General features: G+C 43.0%; 1 protein-coding gene across 1 annotated transcript; it reads right to left on the bottom strand.

The window, feature by feature from the left end:
- Positions 1–5,865: 5,865 nt before the first annotated feature.
- On the bottom strand, positions 5,866–8,589 carry LOC136231113 (red chlorophyll catabolite reductase, chloroplastic). Its single transcript, XM_066020394.1, has 2 exons — positions 8,027–8,589; positions 5,866–6,756 (listed from the first exon to the last, which is right to left on the bottom strand). Exons 1-2 carry the CDS (start codon positions 8,369–8,371, stop codon positions 6,154–6,156), a joined length of 948 nt encoding a protein of 315 aa, XP_065876466.1. The 5' UTR covers positions 8,372–8,589; the 3' UTR covers positions 5,866–6,153.
- Between the last annotated feature and the right edge of the window lie 3,986 nt (positions 8,590–12,575).

The following is a 12,575-nucleotide window of genomic DNA, read 5'->3' on the forward strand; positions in this document are numbered from 1 at the left end:
CAAATCTAAAGTTGAAGAATGGACAATGTACACTGATGGGGCTTCTTCTGTTGAGGGTGGAGGGATAGGCATCGTGATCAAAGGGCCGCGTTACATAAAACTACATTATGCAGCGAAGTTAGACTTTCCCGCAACGAACAATGCAGAAGAGTATGAGGCCTTAATATTGGGCTACGTCTGTTGAAGGAGATTACACCCGAACGCATCGTGATCTATAGTGATTCCAAGCTCATGGTCAATCAGGTAATCAAAAACTTTAAAGTGAAAGATGACATCTTGGCCAAATATGTAGAAGAGGTCAAAACGCTGTTGAGCTACCTTGAGAACAAGGAAACTAAGTGGGAGCTAGTCCATGTGCCTCGGGGATCAAACGTAGAAGCTGATCATCTCGCTAAACTGGCTTCTAGCAAAGAACAATGGGCGGACCTGCAATGCCCGTTCGAAGTTAAAACGGCGCCAGCATTTGTCTCTGAAACTGTATCTCTTTTAACATCAGTTGAAGATGATTGGAGATCACCTATCCGCCAGTATCTTGCAGATGGGACTTTGCCTCAAGACAAAGAAGAAGCTCAGCGGACAGTAAGAAAAGCCGCTTATTTCTCCTTAATAAATGATTGTCTATACAGAAAATCTTTTGGACATCCCTGGTTGAAGTGTGTCACGATAGAAGAGGGACAACAGATTCTCAAAGAGCTACACGAGGGTGCCTGCGGAGCTCATGAAGCGTCCGCCTCCATTCTAAAAAAGTCTAGACTGGTAGGGTTTTATTGGCCCACGGCGGAACTTGAGGCTCAGAGGTTGGTAGAAACCTGTCACAATTGCCAGGTTCATACAAATGACTCACACGGCTAAGAATCTTCAACGGCCCATCATCGAAGGACGACCCTTTGCAGTTTGGGGAATTGACATTGTTGGACCCTTTCCTCCTACCAAAAGACAGAGGAAATATGTTGTAGTAGCTGTAGACCACTTTACGAAGTGGGTTGAGGCCGAACAGTCTCTTCCATAAGTGCAGAGTGAATGGTCGAGTTTGTCAGAGACAACATAGTTGGAAGATTTGGAGTTCCCCACACGATTATTACCGACAATGGGATGCAGTTCAATTGCGGAGAGTTCAGAACATTCTGCGAAAGCCAAGGCATTCAAAACAGGTTCGCCTCTGTTTACTACCCCCAATCTAATGGGATGACTGAGGTAACAAATCGGACAATTGTCAAAGGCATAAAAAAGAGGCTGGGAGAGCATAATAAAAAGTGGGCGGATCACCTCATGAATGTCCTATGGGCATACAGAACCACACCTCGAACTGCGACAGGCGAATCACCGTTCGCCCTCACCTACGGAGTTGAAGCAGTAATTCCCGTTGAGATTCAGGTCCCTAGTGACAGAGTTTTATTCTACTGTGAGGACAGGAACGACCAGAGATTAAAGGAGAGTCTTGACCAATTGGAAACCAGAAGGTAGAAGGCGTATATACGGATGGCCGCCTACAAACAAAGGGTCGCAGCCTATCACAACAAACACGCCAAACTCGTGGACTTAAACCCGGGAGATCTCGTGCATCGCAAGGCGGACAAAATTCAATCTTTGGAAGGCAAGGGAAAGTTGGGGATCACCTGGACGGGGCCATATAAAATTGTCACCAAAATTGGACCTGCCACTTTCAAGATACAAGATGCGGAGGGAAATACACTGCCACGGACGTGGAACATCCAGAACCTCCGCAAATATTTCGCCAGAAAGTAAAATGTAATCAAGGTCTTGAGTACTCTTTTTCCTTTAGTAAATTTTTATCCCATGTGGTTTTTCTTATTAAAGGTTTTAACGAGGCTCACACATAAGACCAATCCGTTGTAATAAGGCACATCGCCAATTAATAAAAAGCAATTTTCATCTTGCAAATTATTTCTTTGAGTACTTTTCCTGCAGTAATATAAATATTCCAGAAAAAAAGGAGGGAGGCAACAAACGCATTCCCACAAGTAGGATAATGCTATCATGGCATAACTACTTTCTCCTCAAAGATAGGAGAACAATCTCAGCGGCGGATCAATCTAACTCAAAGATAGGAAACAAATTGATCCCCGTCAAAGATAGAGTTAAAACATTTCTCAGACGTGAGATCTTTACACTCTCACACAGTCTTTCCAAAGAAGAGTCTGAAGTCCTAGTGGCGGATCGATTCACCTCAAAGATAGGAAGCCAATCGATCGCCTAAGGCAGCTTAACTTCCTCTAAAGGAATAAAAGCTCCAAGTCTTCACAAAGGCTCACATCCCGGGGTATGGCTGGCCACCTACCTCGAACCAACAGAACCAATCCTAAAACCTATAGACTTACTTGCTGAAAGATATAAAGCGTAAAGTAAAGATAAATGGTTATAACAAGGATTAAAATAAAAATTGTACTTAGTTTACAAACACTAAACATCTACAGGAGCATCCTCCTTAGCATCTTTCTCACCCGATGCGCCCTCTAGAAGGACCTCCTTCTCTACAGAAATGGTTCCTTCCTGAGGAACAGTACAATCAATTATCGGCTCATTCTTCTTATCACCCGCCTCCTGGGATACTTCATCAAGACCCTCTGGTTCAAGATCAACAAGGGGTTTGCTCTCTTCGGCAGACCCATTTATCACTTTGCGAATGTGATCACGGATGAAGTCCTTGACGTTTGGAATTTTGCGATACTTAAGACAATCCTCCACCTCAGGGACCACGTACTCAGGATCCACAAAATCGATCTCAGGATAAGCAAGCTTGACATACGCCATGATCCACTCGTCATAATAGTAAGCTCGTTCCCCTGCCAGGATCTCCGCATTCGATAAGGCAGCCTTGTGATCTTTCGCATCCGCATCTATCTTCTCCTTCAATCTGAGAATCTCAGAATCCTTACTCTCATTAAGAGCAACGGCGGAAGCAGCGTTCGCGTTGGCAACGGCGACCTATTTCTCTAGCCTTTTTATGGTCGCCTTGTCCGCCACCCCTTGGAGTAGATCCGCCTCCATAGCGCGTACATGTGTGTAGGCCTATCAAAACAAAGGAGGAAGTAAAAACCAAATTCTCCTCAAGAGAGATCACTCTTTCATCCAAAAATGTGAAAAACAAAAGAAAAATTTACCAGAAGGAGATCCCTTTTACTCATCTTGGCATAGGCTGTCCCGGAGAACTTATCCTGGTTCACCTGTACTTCTCCAAGTTGACCAAGGGCCTCATCGAGATCGTTGATAACGGACTCATTCCTCACAGACCCTTTTATCGCCATACTTGGCAAGCCAGTATCCACCTAAGTCGGGCTTCATCATCTGTACAAGAATTAAAAGGTCAAAACTAAGATTCATGGCAGGGAAAAGAAAGATGTTAAGGCAAGCATACCTGTTCCTTCTCCATTATAGGCTTTTCAGCTCTCATGGCATCTGCCATTAACTTTCCTCCACCGAAAGATGTGGATTTCTTCTTCTTCTGCAGGGGAAGATCCGCGACTTCCTCAGCAGGACGCTTTCCAGCACTCTTCTAGGGATCCGCCACCTGCGTATCCTTCTGGGCCTCTAGCTCCTTTTGCTTCTTATGCATCTCTACAAGGGCGCGACTGGCCTCAGACAAACCCCTGACAAGGGAACAATAAAATAATCAAAGTTCAAAGAAGAAACAAGGTTACCTCCATCTAGTTGTGTAAACTTCACGTAAGTAATCTTGTCCCCTTCCCGACGGATCAGGGGGATGTCATTCATCATATATTCCAAGGCGTCGGCGTATGTCCAAGCATCCGCCTTGACGCTTTTCATAAGATCTGCCACTTTCTCATTGTTGTCCGTCAATATACGCAAGTCTCCAACCATGTGCAAAGGTTTGGCATTCCAAACCGACGGAAATCCCAGAGGTTCGCCCTCTTTTATCTTTACAAAGAAAAATCTTTCATCCCAGAGATGGACATTTGACATCTAACCGCAGAAGGGCGAATAAGTCTTGAATTTAGCAAAAGTGTAAAAAGACTCGACCTTTCGTTTCGTTGGTTTATGAAGAGACCAGAAGATTCGAGGGTTACAGACTACCCCTAGGTTCGAAGCCAAATAACAATCCAGGGCCAAATCTAACCAGCCATTTGGATGCAGCTGGCAGACAGTGATCCCAAAGTATTCCAGGATATCCGCCATCATTTTAGGAAGAGGAAGACGGAATCCCCTCTCCACATGACAGCTATAAACGGACAAGTACCCAACGGGCGGACAGGCGGGTCGCTGATGAGCAGCCGCCAACTCGGTCTCATAGTTCTTGATCCAAGGGTAACGATCCGCCAAATTGGCTAGATCTGAAGCGCTCATACAGGACGAAGTAGACTCCGCCCTAGGCAACTTTTTCCTAAACGGAGTTGAAGGAGATGCCTCCATTCCGGAAAATCTCCTAGAATCTATCGCCGGAACAGTATGGGTTGCGGCAATGGGAAAGTTCTGAATCCTAACTAAACGAGTTCGATAGCCACTACTCACCGAGTTGCACAACTCGGTTAGGTCACAATTAGCAGTACTTTCGGAAGAATTAGAACTCTCGGAAGAGGTAGTCCAGCTAATTATGGTTTCAGAGGAAGTGGTCAAATTAAAGAGTTCGAGAGTCGACTCAGAGGAGGAACTCCTAAACATCCAGAAAACAAAGCGAAAAGATTCACTTACATGAGAGTTAGAGGCTTTGAAGATTCTGAACTCCGGAAAAAGCTCTGGAAAAAGTCGAAGCAAAATGAAAGAGGAAGACGCAAATGAACTGGAAAGAGAAGAGGGAGACGGAAGAAGGTGTTCGCTCTTCCCTCGAGCAGCGCGCCTATGACACATGTCACCTAATGTATGACACATGTCACTTACATGAGAGTTAGAGGCTTTGAAGATTCTGAACTCCGGAAAAAGCTCTGGAAAAAGTCGAAGCAGAATGAAAGAGGAAGACGCAAATGAACTGGAAAGAGAAGAGGGAGACGGAAGAAGGTGTTCGCTCTTCCCTCGAGCAGCGCGCCTATGACACATGTCACCTAATGTATGGCCTGGAATAGAGTGACCATAAATGCAGTTCATAATGACGGCGTGCGAAGAAGCTCAAAAGCCCTAAAGGACTTCAACGGAACTTAGGGGGGCTTCTGATAACATCGAGATATTATCCATGGGATCAAAGTGGATATTTATCGAAACGGCAACGTATTAGGAATGCCGGGGAAGCAGTGGCGTATCAAGCAATTCATCTTTGTGGCGGATCTCCTAGATTCCGTCACACGCTATCCGTGGTCAAAACTACACGAGATCCGCCTACGCGTCTCGATCCGCCCGCCCGAGCCGATTCTCAATAAAGGCAATTAATGAACCCTTAATGAGCTAACGACCACAATTAAGAGAGATCTGTAACCGCCATTAATGAGGCATTAATGGAGACTTTCTGGTTACTAGGAGTTACGATCACATGACTATAAATAGCTTGCACCCCAAGCTATTGAGGTACACATTCACTCTCTTCCTTAAACCCTACCTTTGTCAATATAGTTTATTCTCCTTATACCATACTAACTTTGGCATCGGAGGTTCCCCCCGTCGAACCCAACGACACCCCCACAGGGAAGAGAGTTGATCGGAAATCCATCCCTAGTTATCAAATATTAAGAGGAAATTATATAGAAATACAAATTTGAATTTTATTTACAGACTTAACTAATTTATATATTTGTATCTTATCTTATCATTTCATGGTTTTTTTTTTTATAAATATATCAAATTCTCATATTTTTATTTTCCGTTTTATCAAATTCAGTTACTGATTTTAAAAAAAAAATAACTACATTTTGAAAGTTTTTTAAATTCTGACATAATTGGAATTTCTTTTTAAATATTGGAAACTTGTAAATATTTAGTTTATTTATAATAATCATGTAACTAACCCTAATATTAATAAGTCCAACGTCAAACTAGATCCATATATAAACAGGCCTGCACCTAGATCCATATATAAACAGACCTACACCGGACCAATGGGTCTAATGTCACTTTCCATCCACTCTCTAAACCCAACCCATTGAATGCTGCTTGGCTTTTCAAACGGAGATTTGGTTCCATTTATAAAGGTCGAGAATTTTGTATAGGATAATTTAGAAACTAATAAATACAAGTAACTTAAGTCGAAAATTACACATTGTAAACTTGCTTTATAGCTCCCAACACTCTTTCTGTTAATTCTGGCCCAAATAACCTAGGGAAGTTAGAACCCAAATCAATCTCAATGGTTTTCTTCTTAACAAGCTCATCCCTCTTCTTCAAGCATGCCATTTCTTCCTCTTCCACCTCTCTTCCCCCACAAGCACAATGATCCAACCAGATCCCCACAACTTCCTTTACAACAGGACATATCTCATTTTTAATTATCTCCTCCATTCGACCTTCGTCTGTTTCTACACGAACCATTATGCTCGTGGGCGAGAGCAGGCTACGAAGATATAGAGACGGAGACACGTAAGGTGAAACCTCAGGGAGGTTCTGAATCGTTTGCCTGTGAGTCTCCAACTGAGTGTTCTCGTAGAATGTTTTGAGGTAGTTTGGATAGAGAACAAGGTCCTTTCGTGGAGGCAAATCTAGAATGAAGACTAATGATGTCGGATTGCTCTGGATGAGCTCGATTATGAAGTTTGGTGCATCAGTTGAAAGGTTCAAATAGCCTGTAAGGCTTGTTATGTTCAATGCTGCCCCAGTTGGTAGCTTGCAATGCAGCCAACTTCCTAATATGAAATCCACCTGATAAAATCAATCCATTCAACAAAATTAGCAGTAGATAGTGCTGTGTTAACAAGACAATACATCAAATAACTAATTGTTACAACATGGAAAATATGGTCTGATCCAATATCAAACATCACACATCATATTTATTCTCAAGGCGAGCACCTTAATTTGCAGCCATTCTCATTTGTAGTATACAGCAATAGCATTTCAATGGGCATGGTCAAAGAAAAACTCCAGCACCGGACCTAAAATTTGCAGAAACCACACTTCTGTTTAAAAAAAAAAAAAAATCACAAAAGAAAACATGCGGTGGCACAATCTACCATGTCAACCATGGTTAAGCAATACATTAATGGTTTAAATATGGGTCAACCATCTCCTAAATCAATTCAAGCCAACTCATTGAATTGGATAAAAATGGTCTCTAGTCGCTAAAGCTAGGTCCAGAAAGGGCCTCTAATTGTTCCAACTAAATTTCGGGTTCTTGTGTGCATTATACGCTCATTGCAGAAAGTAGTATCCAGTAATAAGGGATTTCCTCAATTTGCAACCTTAGGATTCTTTGAATCTCATCATGCTTTGAATCTCCACTTTAGGATTCTAATAAGCCTAGATCTAACGGTGAATGAGCAAATTCTACATGCTCATTAAGATGCATGTGATCAAGATTGTTGCAACCAATTAGTCAGATTCACTTGAACCTTGTTTGGAACAAATTCCATGACAAAAAAAGAACAAAAATTAATCTTTACTAGAATTTCATTTATTTTACCAAGTCAATTCCTATGTTTGAGAAACATTTTCAATATGAAAGAATTGAATTACTAATTGAGCAAATGTATGTTCACAAACTTAAAATCTCACAAAATTAAACCATTTTAACTTGATTTTTAATTCACAAATCAGATGCTACCCTTGAAAGTTTAAGAGAGAATTCAATTCTTCTAAACCCGAAAATTGAGGGAAAAGAATTCCATTGAATTAAAAGTCATTCAAAATTGGGTTTCCAAACACTCCATGAACATTATGACAAAGATCAAACATCCATGCTAGATTTCAGTTACAGAAACAGAGTACAAAGCCTTTTATCAATTTTATATAGCCTTCTAATAACAGCCAAATGAACAAGTTCAAAATCCACTAATCGAACGGAAGATTAAAAAATAATAAAATACAGTTGACAGACGAGTGACGACAACAGATTCAAATCAGATTAAAAACAACTAAACAATAGCAATCATCTCGAATTTTGAAACAGGGCGGGCGAGAGGAAACGACTTACAGCGGAAGACTGATGACCGGATCTGATATGAAGCGAGGCTTGGGCGGTCGCAGTTTCGTTGCGGCAGTGTTGTACATCAAGTGGGAGAGTACAAGGGAGAAGCTGCGAACCAAGACGATTCTCGACAGTGGATACAAGATCCACCATTAGGTCTCTGTGAGGAGCAGAGACAAACGGGAATTCCAGGAATTTAGCACGGCCTTGGCTGTGAAGATCCATTTCGGATGATGCAGATGAAGTAGAGGAAGAAGCAGATATTTTGATGGTTGATAATTTGGGAGAAAGAGGAGTAGTAGATGGAAAAAAGAAGGAAGAGTGTAAAATGTTATAGGAGCTGATAGCCATTGATATTTGTAGTTTTTGCCACAGACAAGCTTGGGTTCCCTGATATTTATGGCTTCTTGAGCGCACCGTTTCAATCAGCTGTGCAGTGGTGATTTTATAATTTCCGCTGGTTTTTGGCGATGATATTGTAAATACTCAATTAGTTACTGTTGTAACTTCCTTATCTTGCATGGCTGGTAGCTTCTCCAATCATTTTCATTTTACTGTATTTTCTTGATTTTCTCTCCGTTTTAACACTGCTTACAATATTTGTGTTCCAATTCCAAACACAATTCCTTACAAATAATTTATATATAAAAAATAAACAAAAATATAAGAAGATAATAATAAATACTTAGTGTTGATGCGACATCAAATTTGACGGACAAAAGCTGCTGTATTCGTCACTATCATCAAATATCCTTCCTAACATCAATTTGATGTTGGATTGGCGATGGTTTTATCAAAAGCTTTCTTCAATTGATGCAAATTCTCAATTTGAAAGTTACAATCTTTATAGTATCTGAACTTCTTATGATCTAAGACTCTCTTTTTGATACAGATTGAAGGCGATAAATAAAGGTTTTAATCGTAAACCAACAAAGATGTTATTCTCTAGCTAAACTAGAAGGAGTGAATCCCAATAACAAGGTATAAACCTTAGGTTCTCAAAGAGAATGATATTTGATTGATAAAAGTTGTCTCATCCTTACAAAATGGGGGTTTAAATACATCCCCTTAAAGACAATAAAAGACAAGGATTACCCCTACTAGGGTTTCAATAAGGCTATCCATAAAAGGGTAAAATAGATGATACTCTCCGACAATCAGTACAATGATACAGGTACGGATTGTCAAGGGTGTTGGTGAATTACTTCGGGAGGAAGTAAACCGAGATCCGCCCAGGGATAGATGTTGATTCGCCTCCTAGTGTATTCCTAGATCCGCCCCGCTCGTATGTCCTCGGGATCCGCCCTCCTAGGTACAACCTCTGTAGGTTCGATGTCTGAGGATCCGCCAGAGTGCGTGTGATCAGCGATCCCAGTTAGGATATCCACATCATTCTCTCCTTCTTTAAAAGAATTCGGCACTGATTTGTCTGTGTTGAACTCCAAAGGGCCATCCGACTTCCACGGGCTAAGGTCACGGATGTTGAACGCCGGTGAGATTTTACCAAGCCAATTCGGCAATGCTATATGATAGGCATTGGCATTGATCTTCTTGGTGACCTTATATGGCCCGTATTTCCTAGGCCGAAGCTTGCTGCTTGTGGCGTTGGCGAGTCTCTCTTTGCCCAAATATACCATAACCTCATCCCCAACTTCAAACTGCAGGTCCCTACGGTGCTCATTCGCCTTAGCCTTTAATTTCTGATTTCTCTCCTCAAGAGTCTCTCTCAACTCTTGGTGCATCTGCACATAATCCTTAGCCAGCTGGTTGGCAGTCACGTTTCCTTTAGGAAGATGGGCTATATCAAGGACGTGATTTGGGGTCTTTGTGTATACTACCTCAAATGGGGATCTCCCGGTTCCCGAATGTACAGAGCCGTTGTAGGCGAACTCAGCTTGGGCTAAAACCACATCCCACATCCTGGGCTTATCCTTACATTTGCTGCGCAGTAAGTTTCCCAAAGTTCTATTGACCACCTCGGTCTGTCCGTCTGTTTGAGGGTGGGCGGTGGTACTAAACTTCAGAGACGTATCAAACAGAGCCCACAACGTTCGCCAGAAGTGACTGAGGAACTTCGTATCACGATCCGAGACAATGCTCTTAGGTATGCCATGTAGCCTGACAATCTCTTTGAAGAATAGCTTAGCAGTCGCTGAGGCATCATTAGTTTTACGATAAGGTATGAAGTGAGCCATCTTTGAAAACCGATCAACCACGACAAAGATGGAATCCATGCCTCTCTGAGTTCTGGGTAACCCTAGGACAAAGTCCATGACAGATCCTCCCATATGGTCTCTGGTACCGGTAAGGGTAGCTGCAAGCCAGCATTTGTAGTGCGTCCCTTGGCGGTCTGGCAAATATAGCATCGTTCTACCAAGTAGGAAATATCTCTCCTCATCTTAGGCCAGAAATAATGGGAACTCACTGCTTCATATGTCTTGTCTCGCCCAAAATGCCCTCCCAGGGATCCGCCATGTAAATCACGAATAACCTTCTCGCGGATGGAAGTGCAGGGTAAGCAAAGTTGGTTGCCCCTCATGAGATACGCATCCATCAGATGATACGCCCCATCCCCATGCTAGTGCTGACACTTTTCCCAAATACTGCCAAAATCAGGATCCGCCAAGTATTCTCCTCGGATGTGTTCAAAACAATCGGTCTCCAGGTTTACTGTCTTGATTAGTGACACCCTTCGACTAAAGGCGTCCGCCACCTTGTTCTGATTTCCAGCCTTATGGATAAGCTTATAGAGGAACTTATCTATGAAGGCGGACCATCGGGCATGCATGGAGCTTCGAAGTTGCTTTTGACTTCCCAAGTACTTGAGAGCTTGATGGTCAGTGTAGAGGATGAATTCTTTTCCCACCAAGTAATGCTCCCACACTTTCAACGCCCTTACTACAACATAAAATTCTTGATCATACGTTGCCCACTTTTGCCGTGCCTCACAGAGCTTCTCACTGAAATATGCAATGGGCCTCTTTTCTTGCATGAAGACACCACCAATCCCAACTCCACTAGCATCACACTCAACTTCGAACAGTTTATCAAAATTGGGATACGCCAGCACTGGCGTTGTACTCAGCTTTTCCTTGATCAGGGCGAATCTCTTCTCTTGGGCATCCGCCCACTCGAACCCCCTTCCCTTCTTCAAACATTATGTCAACGGGGCCACTATGGCACTGAAGTTTTTGATGAATCGGCGATAAAATGTTGCTAGCCCATGAAAACTTCTGATATCCCCCACATTCCTCGGAGTGGGCCATTCTCGGATGGCTCTTACCTTCTCCCCATCAACTTGGACCCCATCGCCACTAATCACGAACCCAAGGAAAACCAGGCTCTCCATGACGAAGTCACACTTCTTAGTGTTGGCGTATAACTGGTGTTTCCTTAACAGGTCAAACACTATCTGTAAATGCTCCACATGTTCCACCAAGGTCTCGCTATGAATCAAGATGTCATCAAAATACACAACTACAAATTTTCCAATCACCGGGCGAAGCACTTGATTCATCAGCCTCATAAATGTACTGGGGGCATTAGTCATCCCGAATGGCATGACTAACCACTCATACAATCCATCTCTGGTCTTGAAAGCCGTCTTCCACTCATCCCCAGATCGAATTCGTATCTGATGATAACCACTCCTGAGATCAATCTTGGAGAAAACTCGGGATCCGCCAAGTTGGTCTAGCATATCATCCAGCCTTGGAATAGGGAACTTATACTTGATAGTGATCTTGTTAATAGCCCTGCTGTCCACACACATCCGCCAAGATCCATTCTTCTTGGGCGTAAGTAGGGTCGGGACGGCGCATGGACTCATACTTTCTCTAACGTATCCCATCTCAATGAGCTCTTCCACCTTCTGCCTCATGATGTCATTTTCCTTTGGACTCATTCGATAATGGGAAAGGCTTGGTAAACTAGCCCCGGGCACAAGATCGATATGATGTTGGATGTCCCTCAAAGGTGGTAACCCACTTGGCAGCTCTTCGGGGAACAGATCTTGATATTCGCCAAGTAGGCGGGTCACCTCAGTTGGCATCTCCCTTTCACCCCTTTGGGCGGATTCGTGATTCACCTTAACCATTACCACATACACCATCTGGCTCTCTTCACATTCGCTGACAAATGATTTGTGTGTAGGACAGACTACCAAGGTAGACTTCTCGCCGGCCTTTGGCTCTCTCATCATTGGCGTAAGTACGAACTTCACCCCATTCTTCACAAATCTGTAAGTGTTCTCTCTTCCTGTGTGAATGGCGTCGTTATCAAACTGCCAGGGTCGGCCCAACAATAGGTGGCAGGCATCCATATCGACCACATCACAACAGACTTCATCACTGTAATCACCAATCGCAATAGGTACCCTGCATCTCTGGGTCACCCTAAGTTCACCCACATTTTTTATCCACCCCACCTTATAGGGGTCGGGATGCGCCTCCGCCAACAACCCAAATTTCCGAACAGCGCTGCTGCTCACAATGTTCTCTTGGCTCCCACTATCTATTATCATATTGCATCGCCCACCTTTTACGAGACAGCGGGT

The sequence above is a fragment of the Euphorbia lathyris genome, chromosome 5 (assembly GCF_963576675.1).
Source record: "Euphorbia lathyris chromosome 5, ddEupLath1.1, whole genome shotgun sequence".
In the NCBI taxonomy this organism is placed as follows: Eukaryota; Viridiplantae; Streptophyta; class Magnoliopsida; order Malpighiales; family Euphorbiaceae; genus Euphorbia; species Euphorbia lathyris.